The sequence below is a fragment of the Rhinoderma darwinii genome, chromosome 1 (assembly GCF_050947455.1).
Source record: "Rhinoderma darwinii isolate aRhiDar2 chromosome 1, aRhiDar2.hap1, whole genome shotgun sequence".
Taxonomy (NCBI): Eukaryota; Metazoa; Chordata; class Amphibia; order Anura; family Rhinodermatidae; genus Rhinoderma; species Rhinoderma darwinii.
In genome coordinates this window covers 558,066,703-558,085,823 of record NC_134687.1, presented here as the reverse complement: position 1 = coordinate 558,085,823, position 19,121 = coordinate 558,066,703, and the positions used below count along the sequence as shown (strand labels likewise).

General features: G+C 42.3%; 1 protein-coding gene across 2 annotated transcripts; it reads left to right on the top strand.

Annotated features, from left to right (window-relative positions):
* The first annotated feature begins 6,757 nt into the window (after positions 1-6,757).
* Positions 6,758-12,060, top strand: LOC142745763 (uncharacterized). 2 transcript variants are annotated; one of them, XM_075854879.1, is made up of 2 exons: positions 6,758-7,680; positions 10,664-12,060. In XM_075854879.1, the coding sequence occupies exons 1-2, from the start codon at positions 6,837-6,839 to the stop codon at positions 11,254-11,256; spliced, it is 1,437 nt and encodes a 478-aa protein (XP_075710994.1). In that variant the 5' UTR covers positions 6,758-6,836; the 3' UTR covers positions 11,257-12,060. The 2 variants fall into 2 exon arrangements, with proteins under 2 accessions (XP_075710994.1, XP_075710995.1); XM_075854880.1 differs by having other exon boundaries at positions 6,758-7,314; positions 10,664-12,059.
* Positions 12,061-19,121: the final 7,061 nt, after the last annotated feature.

Sequence of the window (19,121 nt, the reverse complement as noted above, 5' to 3'; positions counted from 1 at the left end):
GCTATTGCAGCAGATAGGCGCTGCAATGTAGATTACAGTAACGTTTTTATTTTTAAAAAACGAGCATTTTTGGCCAAGTTATGGCCATTTTTGTATTTATGCAAATGAGGCTTGCAAAAGTACAACTGGGCGTGTTGAAAAGTAAAAGTACAACTGGGCGTGTATTATGTGCGTACATCGGGGCGTGTTTACTACTTTTACTAGCTGGGCTTTCTGACGAGAAGTATCATCCACTTCTCTTCAGAACGCCCAGCTTCTGGCAGTGCAGACACAGCCGTGTTCTCGAGAGATCACGCTGTGACGTCACTCACAGGTCCTGCATCGTGTCAGACGAGCCGGCACCAGAGGCTACAGATGATTCTGCAGCAGCATCGGCGTTTGCAGGTAAATCGATGTAGCTACTTACCTGCAAACGCTGATGCTGCTGCAGAATCAACTGTAGCCTCTGGTGCCGATGTGGCCGACACGATGCAGGACCTGTGAGTGACGTCACAGATCTGCACTGTCAGAAGCTGGGCGTTCTGAAGAGAAGTGGATGATACTTCTCATCAGAACGCCCAGCTAGTAAAAGTAGTAAACACGCCCCGATGTACGCACATAATACACGCCCAGTTGTACTTTTACTTTTCAACACGCCCAGTTGTACTTTTGCAAGCCTCATTTGCATAAATATAAAAATGGTCATAACTTGGCCAAAAATGCTCGTTTTTTAAAAATAAAAACGTTACTGTAATCTACATTGCAGCGCCGATCTGCTGCAATAGCAGATAGGGGTTGCAAAATCTGGTGACAGAGCCTCTTTAAATAAATTCTTGCCAACTGGTTTGGAAATGTGACTCAGAACAGTATTCATGATGATGGAATTGGACACACAATCTATAGATTATGCCTTGAACTGAAAAACAGAAAAGGGAAATCTTGTTTAAGAATTTATAGAGAATAAATAATGATTAAAGGTACTGTATTTCAGAAATGTAACAAATTATCTTCATCTATGTTCTAACAAATTATCTTCATTACGTCACAGATCCCAGACACTTCCACTTTATCATAGGACAAGCATGCCGACAAATCTGGAGCATGTTTTCTAAGTGCCATTCCTCTATTATTCCTAGAGATTTATAAATAAATTGACAACTGGGTCTTACCATTCCCCTTGTTAATAGGGTATGTTTTTATACAGTGTGACACTATTCAATCAGTGCTGACGGTGTCAGACTATGTAAGGGCAGACCCTATTAATAAGGGGAATCATAATACTTGTCAATCCTTATGAGGAGCTTTAACTCCAACAAAGTGCTGTCTGCAGATGCGTATCTATGGTTTGGCTATTAACATGTGTCATGTTAAAAGGTTTTATAACGGGAGAGACAGTTTCTTCCTTTCTGAGGAGAGCTATTTTGCATACTTATACGAGGGAGCATTGCCTTTGAAGGGGTAGTCTGGTTTCAGCAAATTAATGTGTTTTTTTTTGTGCAATTAAAGGTTATCCAATTTTCCAACATACCTTTTGTATTATTTTCTCATGATTTTCAAGATCTCTGCTTGTTGTTATTTAGTAAGAACATTCATTGCTTACTTCCAGTGGATAATATTCTGTCCATGGTCATGTGATGGTCACACAGGTGCTGGGATCGTTAGAAGACACAGCTTTGATACATCTACTGTAACTGTAACGAGCTGTGCACCTGTGTTTACACCACTTGACCATGGACTGAATTTTATCCACAGGAAGTAAACAATGAATGTTCCTACTGAATAACAACAAGCAGAGATCTTAAAAACCGTGAGGAATTAATGCAGAAAGTATATTGGAGAATTGTATAACGTTTAATTATACAGAAGATAACATTAATTCATGGAAACTGGACGACCCCTTGTAGACTCCCTACCAGCTGGGTCTTTGCAAGGAGAATCAGTACCATTCCAAGAGCTGTTTATGGGGGAATGTAAGCATGTATAGGAGAGCTGACAGCTCCACTACGCCTCTAAGTATTGATAAACTCATGGAGAAATGAGAAGTGTTACCTATCCATAGTTGTTATACAAAAGCTGTAGACCTGTAATGCAGCCCCATCTGTCTTTTTTTATAATCTGCCACCACTTGAGAGTTACAGCTAGAAATATACATAAAAATCCCCAATAAACAAAGAGACACATATATCCAAGTCAGGCAGCTATGCTACACTGCCTTTACAGCTGTTACTGGTATGCCTGAATTTCATTTCCCCAGTATTTATATTCGAAATACATAAACCATAACTATGAAGATCATGAGAAAAAATGGATTTCAAGGTTATCAGCAAAGCAGTTGAGGAGCTAAATATCTGACTATGAAAGAAAACATTAAACGCTGCATGATGTGGGTGTTCTAATGCTTAAAACATCTTGATGTGCTTAATAGTCTACATTTCATGGGATCATATTAGTGACATCTCTAGTATGACCTTTTGAGAGAACATCAAAGAATATGTAAGCCTTACTCTCTCTTATTTCAGCTAGATTCCATTCATGTGTTCGAGATAAAAGAGATTCCATGGGAAATATATTCCAACTCTATTTTCTGCACCAGCGCTGGTTAACATAATAAATCTATCTGTTGCACTATAAAGTCATACCAACTGCTTCTCATATATGAAATTATATTACAGGCGTGAGATGTGATGGATGCTGTCAAAGTGCAGATAAGACTGAATCAGCATTAAGCTGACACATCCTTGCTTAATCTTTTTTTTCTCTTTCCAAAACCCGAATGCTGCGCCTTGATGTCTGTGAACATCCATCTGTAAATGTTCTGGGCTCATCCCCCAGCCTCATTACTGAGCTGGGAATATGAAGTCTTGATTTAAGAAGTAAATCAGCCAAGGACAGGATTCTATAGAACATATGTCATCAGGATGAATATTTTTATACGGTTTACTTTCTAGACGTCTCTTATTCATATATGAGTTATGCCAAATTAAAGAGGACCTGTAAGCTCTCCTGACATGTCTGTCTTAGTAAATACATAAATTTTTCCTAAAATACCAATTCTGGAAAGTCATTTCTTAGCACTATTCATTGTGCCTTTCTCTGTTATTCCTCCTGGAAATGCATAAATAGACAACTAAGTGTTACTATTCCCATAGTCAATTAGGAGTTTCTCTACACTCTCTGACATTGTCCAATCAATGCTGACATTAGCATAATGTATAGGGACACATCATATTGATAGGGCGAATGGTAAAGCCCTTTCGTCAATTTATTCATACATTTCCAGGAGAAATAATAGAAGAACGACACAATGCAGAGTTCTAAGGTGAAAAGGTGCTCCTGGATTAGGATTTCATGGAGAATACAAGTTATTTCTAAAACAGACATGTCAGGATCATACACTTCTCTCCACAACGCCCACTTGGTCAAAAAGTAAAACACGCCCAGATGTCCATTGAGAAACTCATTAGCATAAAGCTAATATAGGTCATAACTCCGTCAAAAATGATCGTTTTTCTAAATAAAAAAACACTGGTGTAATCTACATTACAGCGCCGATCACATCATGTACAAGATAGGCCACTTATAATGTGGTGACACAGACTCTTTAAATATAACCTTGTCCCTTTCATTTATTCACTCGTTTATTATCTTATTCATTCATTAAGAAACTAAGTAGAAAATAAGTAGTAATCCCCCTACCCAATTCTAGTCCAGAGAGAATGCAGAGTAAGGCCTTTTTTATGACTATTACACAGCTACATATTAGAATTTGTTTTATAGCTGCAAAACTAGGAACTACCGCAGTTCAACTGAACCGAACATAGATTACTATAGAGTTCTTTAGTGATCTAAGTTCAGTTCAAAAGAAGCATTGGGGTCTGATACTTTTGGCCGTATTATTAACGTCTGAACCTGCCTAAGGCTAGGTTTACACCACACTTGGCCATACAGCTGGCAGTATACATCTAGAAATGAAAAATATATCCAGGTATAGTATTCACAGGCTTCTAAACAGCAAACATATGTCAAAAGAATGTATTTTTATAAATACTGAAGTGTGTAGGCAGCTACGCTATGTATATGGCATTTTTTTGCAGTTTTGCCCTCTGCAGGCTCCCTCTTTCTAATCCTCAGTTTTCTCTGAACTATTGGCCAGAGCTTAACTGCTATCATGTCTTCTTTACACTGCACACATAGAAAAAGAGAAACCTTCTCTCCTATCTCTATCAATCACACATATATAGGAGGTTCAGCAGTATGAGTGATCTCATACAGCAGTAAATGAGCAGTGTATCTGAGAAGCCAGCACTGGGGTGCAACGGTAATTTACAAGAAAACTGCAAATACTGTCTGTGTCTGACTCACTTTGCTCCTGCTCCCCCTCCCCTCTACATAGACTTGTTTGAGCAGCATGTTTTGGTATGACTCATTCTGCTTCTGATTCCTCCTTCTGCTCCCCCTCCCCTCTACATAGACTTCAATGGGCCGAAAGTAGACAATATGGGATGTACAGCAGATTATAGGAAGAGAGACACCTAGTGGCAGTAACTTCACACAGAATTTGCGTGGATAATACAACAAAATTTTAACAGTAAGTAAATTACAAAGTTGATATATATCAGGTATACTATTATATTAGCATAAATTGTTTTAAAAGTTAGGGTCCATTTAAGAAAAAAAAGACACACAAAAAAAGATTAAACATATTTTCCAAAAAAATAGTATTTATTGAAAAAATTAATTAAACGACCCGCAGAATAAAGTTAACACATTGTTTACACCTCATGGTAGATGGTATTAAAAAAAATCACAAAAAACAATGGCTGATTTGCTTTTATTGTATTAGTCCCCTTCCCCAATAAAAGCTAAACACTAACATATTATTCACCCCAACATGGTGCTATTAAATAATACAACTCATCCCACAAAAAACAAGCCCTCTTACGTGCATGTAAATGGAAGAAAAAAAAAGTTATGACTGTTGGAATGCAGGCAAAATTCCTACAACTCCTGACATAGTTGCCAGCACACAGCTCCTTGCTGCTGTGAGCTTAGGGTGGATATCATCTGCTCTCTCTACTCTACCCCTCCCTTCTCTCACAGTAGTGCAGTGTAAGGCTCTGTTCACATCTGCGCCAAGCCACGACGCAGTGCATTATCCATCGCACAATGGATACCAGCAGTGCCCGACGGACACCATCAAAAATCATCTGCATGCAGCGAAATTTAGTAGAATCTGCAACATATCCCCCAGAACTTAAAGGCTATGTACACCTTTGAAAAGCACATTTTTTTTTTAATAAAAAGGTGTATCAGTGTGTTTGGTGCAACTTTACAAATACTTTTTATTATAATATTTTTTTTTTTTTTAGATACAGCTTCTCTGTATTCTGTATACAGAGCAGCTGTATCTAGTGTATTCACTGAATCCGTCAGTCCTGCGGACCTAACGGGTTCAGTGACAGTGGAACCTGTGTGTCTCTGACACTCAGATTCCACCTGTAATCTATCATATTTAAGTTATGAACTTAGATGTGAAAGTTTACAGGTGGAGCCTGCGTGTCAGAGACACGCTGAACCCACTGTTACTGAACCCATCAGGTCAGTGAGACTGACGGATTCAGTGAATAGCGCTAGATACTGCTGCTATGTATAGAGAATACAGTGCAGCTGTATTTCAAAAAGTAAATCAAATTTTTAATAAAAAGTATTTGTAAAGTTGCACCAAACACACTGATACATCTTTTTATTAAAAAAAATAATTTACCTTTCAAAGGTTTACATAGCCTTTAAAAATAGCCTGAGAGATACTAGCAGGGAGGGAAGGGGAGGAGGTTGTACACAGCAGAGCAAGCCGTATTAGGCCATGTTCAGATGTAACAGAATTTTAGTGGAATTGTAGCATGGCAAAATCTGCATGTGACACATGCAGATTTTGCCACAGTATTGCCGCAACGGATTTATTCCACTATGTTTGGACGTAGACTTAGAAAGGGAGAAGAGCACCCAAAGTTTGCAGGGGAGCGGGGGAGAACACACAGGCTGCATCAGTGTAGCGAGAGAGGAAAGAACCCACTTTGTATGGGAGCATAGGCCGAAAATGTGGATGGCTGTCCACGGCCGTCAGCTGGCAGTGATTACGAGCTCAGCTGTGTGCATGAGGCCTAAAAACTTTATAATACATTTGTATGCAGTGTGCTCCCACTTGTAGATTTTTAGCCACCACTAACACCAATGTCAGGGGCCCCCCAGGCTATTGCCTGGGGGACACATGGTCGCACGGCCCCCCATAAGTTGTTAATAAAATATGTTTTTTTGCTTGGTATGTTTTTCTCTCCCCTTTCCCTCTTTTCTCCATTTGTTATTTTATATTAGAATGGTACTTACCATCGTGGTGTCCCCCGGGTAAGCTGTGCTGGTGGCACGAGCCGGTTTCCAGATGTTTCTGTCTCTGGGCAGTTTGGAGTTGGTCCCAGCTGATTGGACCTAGGTCAGCTGTGCAATTGCATGAGCAGGTTCTGGCAGATTCTATCTCCAGGCAGTTTTGTGGAAGGCCAGCTGATTGGTCATTGATAAAATCCTAAAGGCGGGAAAATTGGACATAAAAGGAGCAGTTCATCGTGGTCAAGCAGCCAGTTTTTGAAGATTGGACCGTCGCCATGGATGTCCTGCTGATGGAGCTGATCAGAAGAGCGGAGTCGGAAGGAGGAGAAAACTGGCTGAGGCAATGCCTAGCAGCAGCGCCGTCGAGGGAAGTCGAGGGAAGAAACGAACTTACTGGGCTGGAAAACGACATAGAGGAAGCAGTGTCTCCTGCTGGGTCGTCGCTCGAGGTGCCGTCATCAGCTGCAGCCAAGAGGATGAAGTCTGCAGCAGAGTCATCACTGAGGGTGGAGCGCAGTTCCGGACGTTCGCTCCAGGTGCCGGAGCTTGAGAGGAGGCGGCCGACCGTGTCATCAAAGAAGGTGGCGCACAGTGCCGGAGGTGCGCAGCAAGTGCCGGCGCAATTGGCTAACCCGCTGGCCAGAAGTTTAGTCAGAGAACGGGAGACAACAGGTTGGTCGGGTACCCCCTCCTGCTCCAAGGATGGTGTGGAGGACACAGCGGAAGCGCCGGCCTCACTGGTTTTAGAGGCGGCGCAGGACTTTTCTTCAGAGCTGCAACCGAGGAAGAGGAGCCGGAAGACTAGGGTGGCTTATTCCCCACCCCCGCCAGTATCAAGGAGAAGAAGAGGTCCCAGGAGTCAACTTTCCTGTCAGCAAGTTTCCCCAGGATCTACAGGCACGCAGCAGGAGGTAGCAGAAGTGGTGCACGACCCAGGACAGGTGGAACAGAGTGGTGAGATGCCAGCTACCCCTTATCTGTCCCACCCCATCCCCCCTCCCCTCAATTCTAATGTAATGTTTGATATTTTTAAATTATTAGCTGATTTGGTCAGTAAGTCGGCTGTTCCTGCTAGTTCCCCCGCTGATGTATGGAAGCATAGTAGTCAGCATTTACAGAATGCTGGTTTTAGTAATATTCCTGTTTTAGAGAAAGGAATTGGTGTTTCGGAAACTTGTTGTAAGGAAGTGATGTCTTGCGATATTTCGCCATTAGGTTTTCATTTACAGCCAGCAATTAAGGAGCGTATTTGGAGGAACGAGTTTATAGATTTATTTTCTTTATTACCATCCGCGAAGGAGACTCTTGTCAAGCAGGATGGTAAGTCTGATAAAGATGAGGATAAAAAACGTTCTTCTCCTAAGTCTTTCTTTAACTGGCTACAGGCGTTCTGTATCTATGCTTCAGTTTTAGGGGAAAAGTCTTTCATTAATTCTAGTAATTTATTTCAGCATGTAGACATTATTCTTGAGGCTTACCGCCAGTTTGGTGGTTTAGCATGGTACAATTATGATGAAATGTTTCGCCAGAAGATGGCAGTGTACCCTTCATTAAAATGGGGCACTAAGGATGTTGGTTTGTGGCTTAGTTTAATGCTTCCACAAAGGTCAGTGCCCAAGCAGCAGCCTAGTTCTCAGAATACGTTGAGGAAAGGAGTTTGCTTTGCTTATAATGAAGCTCAGTGTAAATGGTTAAACAATTGTCGGTATAAACATGAATGTTCCTTTTGTGGGGGTTCGCACCCAATGTGTCGCTGTTTTAAAAGAGCAAACCAGTCTCAACCCCCTAGTTCCAAAGAACAGTTATCCAAAAGCATGGACGCCAGTGAAATTAATAAGAATGGCGCCTTGGCTAGAAATGTTCCCAGACAGGGAGAAAGCTAATTTAATTTTTAACGGTTTTAAGTTTGGTTTTGATATCCCTTCTTTCAAAGGATCTGGTTGTTGCTGGGTGGATAATTTGAAATCCATCCAGCAGCATAAGGATATTGTGCATCAGAAAATCCTGAAAGAGCTTGAAACTGGCAGGATCGCTGGTCCTTTTATACATCCGCCGTTTACAAACTTTAGACTTTCACCTTTAGGAATTGTCCCTAAGAAGGAATTGAATTCATTCCGTTTAATACATCACCTTTCTTACCCGTTTAAGGCTTCATTAAACGATGATGCTGACAAGTCTAAAGCGACAGTACACTATGCTTCGTTTGATCAGGCTGTCTCTTTATTGAGACAGTTTGGTCAAAATGCTTTTTTAGCAAAAGCTGATATCAAATCAGCTTTCCGTTTACTACCAGTTAACCCTGCAGGTTTCAACTCTCTAGGTTTTCAATTTGAAGGTGATTATTTTTATGACAAATGTTTACCAATGGGTTTTTCTTTATCTTGTTTCTATTTTGAGGCATTTTCATCCTTTTTACATTGGGTAGTGCAGAAGCAAATTCCGGATGGAGGTGTTCTGCACTATCTTGATGATTTTTTGTTTATAGGTGATGCTAGTTCTGAGTTATGTTATTCCTTATTGTTAAAATTTGTCGAGTTTATGAAATTTTTTGGTGTTCCGTTAGCTGAAGAGAAGACTGTGTTTCCATGTAGGTCATTAGAATTTTTAGGTATTAGAATAGATTCTGAGAGAATGGAATTTAGTTTACCAGAGGAAAAATTGTTAAAGTTAAGGGTTTCTTTAGTCAGTATGTTAGCTAGGAAGAAATGTTCATTACGTGATATGCAGTCACTGTTAGGGTTGTTGAGCTTTGCCTCTAGAGTTATTCCTATGGGAAGAGTTTTTTCAAAGCGACTGTATTTTTCAACAAGGGGTCTTAAGTCACCTAGGTCCCATATTAGGTTAACGGTTCAGCTAAAAGAAGATTTAGCTGTATGGCTAGAATTTTTATCTAAATTTAATGGACGCAGTTGCTGGCAGTTTAATTTTGAGGAGTCTGACTCTTTGTCTTTATTTACGGATGCAGCCGGTAGTATGGGCTACGGGGCATTCTTTAATGGTCAATGGTCGGCTGAGTTATGGCCCAGTGCTTGGCGTGTAAGCAAAGTTACTTCAAATATTGTCTTATTGGAATTATTTCCGGTTTTGGTAGCCATAGTTGTATGGGGTCATTATTTTAAGAATAGGAGAATTTTGTTGTTTACGGATAACAAAGGTGTGGTCTTTGCAATTAACACATTATCTTCAAAATGTGAATTAGTAGTTAAGATATTAAGACATTTAACTTTATGTTGTCTGAAGTTGAACATCTGGTTGAAAGCTAGCTATATAGAAGGAAAAAAGAATGATATAGCAGATTCATTATCTCGTTGTCAGTGGCGGAGGTTCAGAACGATGGCACCAGAAGCGGAGCTTTGTGGAATTCCGTGTCCTCCTCATTTATGGAATCTGATTTGGGACTAATCTATGTTAATATTCAGAGATCCTTGGCTCCAAGAACATGGGCTGATTATTCAGCTGCTTGGAAGGAGTGGGTTAATTTCTGTGTTAATGAGAACTGTAATTTCTTTCATAATGAGGTAGGTCTAGTTTTAAAATTTGTATGTAGCCTGATTAGTAGGAGGCTGTCATTTGCCTCCATTTCTAAGTCTCTGGCAGGCATCTCTTTCTTTCTTAAATTAAACAGTTGTCCGGCTATTTCTTCGCTCTTCCCAGTTAAGCAGCTTTTGAAAGGTTACCATAGGTCAGCTCCGGTTGTGGAAAGACGAAGGCCTATTTCATTAGATTTGTTGTTAAAATTATTCAATGTGTTACATTTAGTTTGTTTTAGTAATTTTGAAGTGTGTTTGTTTAGAACAGCATTTGTGTTAATGTTCTTTGCAGCCTTGAGAATAAGCGAACTGGTGGCAGAGAGTAAAGTTTCAGTCCCGGGCCTTTCATTTCAGGATGTTAGTTGCAAAATTGACCATGTTTTGTTATTGTTAAAAAAATCTAAGACAGATCAATTAGGAAAAGGTCGTTTGGTTAGAATTAATCAGTTTTCGGGTTCTGTTCTTTGCCCAGTTTCTAATGTTAAACATTGGTTGTCAATCAGGCCGAGTCTTGGGGTTGCTTTCCTGATTCATCAGAATGGGGATCAGCTGTCCAGATTTCAGTTTAACTCTGTTTTAAAGAAATGTTTGAAGTCCCTGAAGTTGGAGCATTTAAAAATATCCTCCCATTCGTTTAGAATAGGTGCAGCTACGGAAGCTGCACAGTTAGGAATTGATGAAGGGATTATAAAAAGAATTGGAAGGTGGGAGTCTAACAGATTTAAACTTTATGTTCGACCAGACTTGTTAGTAGTGTAATTATATATCCACAGGTAAGCGTTTGGTTGTTTGGATCCTTGGCCACTCTTTTATATTTTGGGCACAGAAGAGAGCCGCGAGAAGGTCCTATACAGAAAATTTGTCTATGGATCCGCTAGTTTTTTCGGTTTTTTGGCATGGGGTAAGGGGTTTGCAATGGAAGAACGTGTTTTCTTTAGTTAAATCACTGAGTTCTTATTGGCCGGATCCGAATTTAATTATCATCCATGCTGGAGGCAATGACCTAGGTAAAGAAAAGACTTTGGACTTACTTTGGGAAATGAGAAGTGATATAGCATTGATAAAATGTCTTTTCCCTGACGCTACTATTTCCTTTTCAGAGATTATTCCAAGACTGCTATGGTCCTCTGGAAATTATAAGTTTTTGAATCGAATCCGTAAAAGGATTAATAGAGCCATGTCTAAATACATGTCGGTCCTCGGTGGTCTTTCTTATAGACACAGTGACCTTGAAGACCTCACAGACGGGCTGTTCAGAAATGATTGTATACATCTTTCTGATGTGGGTATCGACATTTTCAATTTGGGCCTGCAGAATTTAATTGAAGAATGGCTGCGGTGTTTTGGGGGGGCCATGTCTTGGTAATGTCATGGCTTGTGGGGTTTGTCACCCAGCTAATGCTGGGCGGACTTGGTTTTTATTGGTCAAAATATTTATATTTTATTATTTATTCGATTATTTATGGTTATTCTCTTCGAATTATTTTATCTTAGGTTACCCTTAATAAACACCGTGGCCATTTTTATCCAAAGAAACTGTTGTCATGTTTTATTTCATTTTGATTGAGTATTGTGGGGTTTGTGCTACCATGTCAGGGGCCCCCCAGGCTATTGCCTGGGGGACACATGGTCGCACGGCCCCCCATAAGTTGTTAATAAAATATGTTTTTTTGCTTGGTATGTTTTTCTCTCCCCTTTCCCTCTTTTCTCCATTTGTTATTTTATATTAGAATGGTACTTACCATCGTGGTGTCCCCCGGGTAAGCTGTGCTGGTGGCACGAGCCGGTTTCCAGATGTTTCTGTCTCTGGGCAGTTTGGAGTTGGTCCCAGCTGATTGGACCTAGGTCAGCTGTGCAATTGCATGAGCAGGTTCTGGCAGATTCTATCTCCAGGCAGTTTTGTGGAAGGCCAGCTGATTGGTCATTGATAAAATCCTAAAGGCGGGAAAATTGGACATAAAAGGAGCAGTTCATCGTGGTCAAGCAGCCAGTTTTTGAAGATTGGACCGTCGCCCACCCTCCCGCCCTATTGTTCTTAAATTCCTTCACGTCACGTTGTTTGTTAGAGGGGTTTGTCACCCAGCTAATGCTGGGCGGACTTGGTTTTTATTGGTCAAAATATTTATATTTTATTATTTATTCGATTATTTATGGTTATTCTCTTCGAATTATTTTATCTTAGGTTACCCTTAATAAACACCGTGGCCATTTTTATCCAAAGAAACTGTTGTCATGTTTTATTTCATTTTGATTGAGTATTGTGGGGTTTGTGCTACCATGTGCCACTTGTACTCCTCCATTCCCTATAAAGAAACAAAACTCCTCATTTACTTTGTTAGTTTGTCCTTGACTTGCTTTAAAGAGGCTCTGACACCAGATTATAAATGCCCTCTCTCCTACATAATCTGATCGGCTCTGTAATGTAGATAACAGCAGTGTTTTTTATTTTCAAAAACGATAATTTTTTTAGCAAGTTATGAGCAATTTTAGAATATGCTAATTCGTTTTTAATGACCAACTGGGCGTGTTTTTACTTTTTACCACCTGGACGTTGTGAAGAGAAGTGTATGACACTGACCAATCAGCAACCAATCAGCGTTATACACTTCTCATTGTTCCAGCCCAGCATGATCCACAGGACAGTGTGATTGTGCAGTGAAAGAAGCTCAGTAGATAGCATTACACAGCGACCCCCTGTATATAGCGCCACACAGGCCAGCCCCCAGTAGATAGCGCCACACAGCCCCCCTAGTAGATAGCACCCCACAGCCCCTCCAGTAGATAGTGCCACACAGCCCCCCAGTAGATAGTGCCACACAACCCCCCTAGTAGATAGTGCCACACAGCCCCCCTAGTAGATAGCGCCATACAGCCCCCCCCCAGTAGATAGCGCCACATAGCTCCCCCAGTAGATAGCACCAAACAGCCCCCCTAGTAGATAGCACCACACATCCCCCCTAGTAGATAGCGCCATACAGCTTTCGCAGTAGATAGCACCACACAGCCCCCCTAGTAGATAGCACCACACAGACCCCCCTAGTACATAGCACCAAACAAGAAGCCGCCCCCCCCAAAATTTATTTTTTTACTTACCTAGACCCACTCCTGCGATGGATGGAGTCTTATAGGCTGCAGGCCTAACATGGCCTGCAGCCGATATTGTTCAACTCTATCTGCATTCTAAGGACGCAGATACAAGTGAATGTGGCAGTCGCTAGCATCATAGCCCCCCCGGTGCTAGCGACGCCACCGGGCATGAGGAGGTCCGTGCCGCCCAGCCAATAAATCTTATCTGCCGGGCGGCGCGGGCCCCCTCATGCCATGGACTCCGTAGCAGCCGCTATGGCTGCTATAGTGGGCAGGTGGCACTGAGGGGATGGGGGCTCTGGGCAATTGCCTGGTTTGCCCCCCCTAACACTGGCCCTGATCATACCCAAGAAGACTGGAGGCTGTAACTCTATATCATATCCACTTGCCAGCTCAATGCTAATTTGTGTGCAGGACTGTGATCCACAAAATCTCACTTGAAGGACTAAGTTTGATATTTGCTCTCCATCAATCTGTCATGAGCCAAATTGCAGAAAGAACCGACTATAGAAGCTGAGAGAGTCCCTCCACATCTATTACAACTCCTGGCACTGCAGGTCACAGGGTTACAGATTGAAAATCACTTTTTTTTTTTAAAGCCGACATGCTTGACTGGATTGTGATGTGTGACATTTGATTAATTAATAATGCAGTCTTATTATAAATACATTTCAATTAGCATTTTATATTCCCTACTTTCATACAGTTGAATCTCCACTATTAAAATTTTATAATGAAGAATGTATTTTCTATTTAATCCTGTTACAATGAAGCATGGTGTTAAAAGCTTTTACATGGTTGGTTAAACCCAACCTCTCTGATATTTCAATCTAAAAAAGGTGACATGCTGCAGTTTGCACTTTGTTCAGAAATGTTATATGGCAACTGACGATGACACTACATTAGCGTGAAGCTGAAATCATCCCCTTTCAAATAATCTTTCATTGACCTCCTGGCATTTACAGTAGGTTTTATAAAGCTCAGTTCAAACACAAACATAGAGGTCATGCCAGCAATATCCTAGAACTGGTAGAACAAAACTTGTAATCATGTACAGCGTTGTCTCTGTGGAATATTATTTCACAATTCGATGATCTCATGGTGCGACTGCAATTAATCATGGCCAGCATCATAGGCATAGCTTGAAGTTCCTTGGTCATGATGCAAAATCTGTGCCATGGCCCCTTAAGGGTATGTGCACACGCTAGCTGTCATTTACGTGTGAAAAGACAGACTGTTTTCAAGAGAAAACAGCTACCTCGTTTCACATGTAAATGCTCCTCCTCGCATTTTGCGAGGCGTCTGAGACGCTCGTAAATCTTGAGCTGTGCTTCATTGACTTCAATGAAGAACAGCTCAAATTATGTGGCAAAGAAGTGCCCTGCACTTCTTTGCCGAGGCTGTCCATTTACGCGTCGTCGTTTGACAGCTGTCAAACGACGACGCGTAAATTACAGGTTGTCTGCACAGTACGTCGGCAAACCCATTCAAATGAATGGGCAGATGTTTGCCGACGTATTGCAGCCCTATTTTCAGGCGTAAAACGAGGCATAATACGCCTCGTTTACGCCTGAAAATAGGTCGTGTGAACCCAGCCTTATAGTCATATACCATTTATAATACTGCTGTCCTCCTAGGTGGTAGAGGGGCCTTTGGGCTCCATTTGACACCAAGGCCCGGATAAAACTCCAACCTCTGTAACCGGTATATCTATGGCGATGTTTGTCATATAAAGAAAATGATGGTGGTAAAAAGTGGCTATATGTTTTAAAAACACTTGCTCTCTCCATTATGCAACTAAAGGCACCAGCAAATGTAATTCTATTACTTATCTCTTTCCACACTTTTTTAATGCTTATCGGAGTGCTGCAAGATCTTTTTTTGAAAAAAAAACAAAATATATATATATATATATATATATATATATATATATGTACAGCACACAAGAACATGGCGACAGCACACTGCGAACACCAATGTCACCAAAGCCACTAAATAAAAATAAATATGCATTACTGCTAAATCTACTAACAATAGGGAGGTTCTTAGTGCACATTTTGATCAAATTGTGTTTGCCCACCTGCCACAAAATGGCGTCCTCCATAGGTGGGAATAATGTTGGATTATCATATGGGCGGTTCGGGCGGCCGCCCGGGGCCTGAGGCTCCCAGTGGGCCCATGGCCGTCCGAACCGCACATAATCTTAAAATCTATGCAGCGCTCTAGCGCTACTAACTGCCGCTGTGGACCGCGCTGGTCCCGCTTCCAACTGAACCTGTGTCCGCAGGACGCAGATTCAATTGGGTTGAATGCTGGAGCCTCGCTCCAGCATTCACTCTGCCGTGAGCGGCTCGGCGCAGGCAGGCACGATGTAGTGACGTAATCGTGCCTGTCTGCACCGAGTCACTCACGGGACAGTGCAGAGGAGGAGAAGCATCCGCCACCGTCGTGGGAACGGGGATAGGTAAGTAATTATGTTATTTTTTATATTAGGTACGTACATATGGGGGCATTATACTGTATAGGACAGCTAAGGGGAATATTATACTGTGTAGAGGCAGCTATGGAGGGCATTATACTGTGTAGAGGCAGCTATGGAGGGCATTATACTGTATGGGGCATATATGGATGGCAATATACTGTGGGGGCAGCTATGGGGGACATTATACTGAGCAATTACAAGAGCTGCAGGTCCAAGGGGGGAGACGCTGTGCAGCACTTTATATAAGGGGGTGGCGCTATGTGGCACTATATACAAGGGGGGATTGCGGTATAGCACTATATAGAAGGAGGAGCGCTGTCTATCACTATATCTAAGGGGGATTGCTGTGTAGCACTATATACAAGAGTGTAGGGCTGTGTGACGCTATTTACAGAGGGGGAGGGCTGTGTAGCATGATTTACAGGGGTCAGTGTGTAGAGCTATCTACAGGGAGCTGTGTGTGGCTCTGTCTACAGGGGTCTGTGTTTAGCGCTATCTACAGGGGGTAGTGTGTGGTGCTATCTACAGGGGCTGTGTGTATGTGGTGCTTTACTCTACAGTGTTTGACACAATTATATTCAGGGGCGCAGTCTATGGTGCTATAATATTTAGGGGCACAGCGTTTGGTACTATTTTATTCAGGTGTGCAGTGTTTGGTGCTATTATATTTAGGGGCATAGTGTGTGGCACCATGATAATTCTTTGTTTATAGGTGTGGAAATGTTGGAAAAGTGAGGAGCCAAAGACAGAGTCTGCTGGGCCTTATATCTAATCCTATCATGTGTGATACTGTCTGCTGAGCAGCTGTATCTAATCCTATCATGTGTGATACTGTCTGCTGAGCCACTGTATCTAATCCTATCATGTGTGATACTGTCTGCTGGGCCTTATATCTAATCCTATCATGTGTAATACTGTCTGTTGAGCTATTGTATCTAATCTTATCATGTGTGATACTGTCCGCTGAGCTGTGTATCTAATCCTATCATGTGTGTTACTGTCTGCTGAGCTGCTGTATCTAATCCTATCATGTGTGATACTGTCTGCTGAGCCGCTGTATCTAATCCTATCATGTGTGATACTGTCTGCTGGGCCTTATATCTAATCCTATCATGTGTGATACTGTCTGCTGAGCTGTGCATCTAATCCCATCATGTGTGAAACTGTCTGCTGGGCCTTATATCTAATCCTATCATGTGTGATACTGTCTGCTTAGCCACTGTATCTAATCCTATCCATAGTTGATAGGGTCGTAGGGCTATAGATATGCTGTCTCCTAGACACACACACATTTTTTTTTTGGGGGGGGGGGCACACATATATATTGCGGCTATTCCCCCTAATGTTTTAAGTCCTTAGTGACGCCCCTGGCTGCTAGTGCTGCATTGTTGGGTCACTTAAGAGACCCAGCGATGCAGCTGAAAGCTGTGGGCCATCGGCCCTGAGAAGTTTGGGGGGTGGGCCAATAAGAACTTTTGCATCGGGCCAATGAGCCTTTAGCTACGCCCCTGATCATGACATAAGGTTGTGAGATGCCATATCATTGGTAGGATCTTCATTGTCTACAGATGCTTTGTAGGGACCAATACGAGTATGCAGTCCTAAAAGTTGCCTTTTTTTGCTGTTGTTATTGTCTTCATCCTTTAGCATTCATTAGAGGTAAAACCCCCTGTGGAGGAAACCTCTAGGAAACCATGGACTGCCCTGGACATATGAGGCAACATGTGGTCTAGAAGCTCTGCTTGTCTCATCATGACATAAAATTTTTAAAATACCAAGTCATTGGTAGGATCTTCATTGCCTACAGCTCCTTTGCAGGGATGAATGCTAGGACGCAATCCCAAAAGTTGCCTTTTTGCTGTCTTTCTTGTCTTCATCTTTCACCACTCAGGAGAGGAAAAACCCCATGTAAAGGAAACCTCTAAGAAACCATGGCTTAGGGACTGCCCATCCTCTGGGCATAGGAGGCAACTGTAAAGGATTTGACAGACACAGGTTCTGTGTCGACGCCCGTGGGCAATCAGTCTGCACCTGCTCCTATGTCTGTGAGACTGACTCCATCTTCCACCACTCAGGATGGCAGGCTTAGGAGTGGGAGAGCCTATCACAGCCTGGCTAGACGGAGCTAGTTCCCGCCCACTGTCTATTTATAACTGCCTTTCCTGTTCTTCAGAACAGTAAAGAAGGGAGGAAACCTCCAGCTTACCAGTTTGATGCGTCTCCAGACTCTCCGCTCGGATCCCCGCTACGGCTTGCGGTGTGCAAATAGAAGAAAAGAAGAAATGATCCAGCGCTGAGTCGTACTTTGGATTTAAAAAGGAAGCAGTATTCCCACCTTTATTGGGGTATTGAAATAAAATTGTCTCATTCTTTTTGCCATGAGTAAGAGCACAGCTCGTGCTTGAAACGCGTAGGCCAGGGCAAACCGCCTACTATCCGCACACGTCTTGGGACTGCGTCTCCCTTCAATTTTATTTCAATACCCCAATAAAGGTGGGAATACTGCTTCCTTTTTAAATCCAAAGTACGACTCAGCGCTGGATCATTTCTTCTTTTCTTTCCTGTTCTTCCTTTGCCTGTGATTCTTCTATGCTTGTTTCCTGGCTTGCTGCTGCTGCTTGTACTACTGATCCTCTGCTTGTTATTGACCTTGGCTTTCTGACCACTCTCCTGCTCAGCGTTTTGTACCTCGCTCACTCCTGGTTTGACTCGGCTCGTTCACCACTCTTGTTGTTCACGGTGTCTCTGTGGGTATCTGCCCCGTTTCCCTAGCTTCTGTGTACCCCTGTCTGTTTTGTCTGTCTTTGCCCATTCCCCAGAGACCTTGGACCCATATCTCCATGGATTTTATCACCGATTTGCCTCCATCTCAAGGCAAGTCGGTGGTGTGGGTTGTAGTAGACCGCTTCAGTAAGATGTGCCACTTTGTGCCCCTCAAGAAACTACCCAATGCTAAGACGTTAGCTACCTTGTTTATCAAACACATCCTGCGTCTCGATGGGGTTCCTGTTAATATTGTTTCTGACAGAGGGGTACAATTTGTTTCATTGTTTTGGAAAGCCTTCTGTAAAAAGTTGGAGATTGATCTGTCCTTCTCCTCGGCTTTCCATCCTGATACTAATGGCCAAACGGAGAGGACTAATCAGTCTCTTGAACAATATTTAAGGTGTTTTATCTCTGACTGTCAACATGATTGGGTCTCATTCATTCCCCTCGTCGAATTTTCCCTTAATAACCGGGTCAGTAACTCGTCAGGGGTCTCCCCCTTTTTCTGTAATTTTGGGTTTAATCCACGGTTCTCCTCCGTTTCACCTGGTAGTTCCAACAATCCCGAGGTAGATGTCGTTCATCAGGAACTGTGCACAGTCTGGGCCCAGGTTCAGAAGAACCTAGAGGCGTCCCAGAGCATACAAAAGACTCAGGCAGATAGAGGACGTTCTGCTAACCCCTTGTTTGTGGTCGGGGATCTGGTGTGGCTATCTTCTAAAAATTTGCGCCTTAAAGTCCCGTCTAAGAAATTTTCTCCCCAGTTTATAGGGCCGTACAAGGTCATTGAAGTCCTTTACCCTGTCTCCTTCCGACTGGAGTTGTCCCCGTCTTTTTGAGTGCACAATGTCTTTCATGCCTCCCTCCTTAAACGCTGCTCCCCGTCCTTGGCTCCC

Bases quoted from the DNA above. Each gene is read 5' to 3' on its own strand.
- LOC142745763 (XM_075854879.1), top strand. From the start codon at position 6,837: ATGAAGTCTGCAGCAGAGTCATCACTGAGGGTGGAGCGCAGTTCCGGA. The intron at 7,681-10,663 runs GTAAGTCTGATA...ATATATCCACAG, and splicing joins GACTCTTGTCAAGCAGGATG to GTAAGCGTTTGGTTGTTTGG.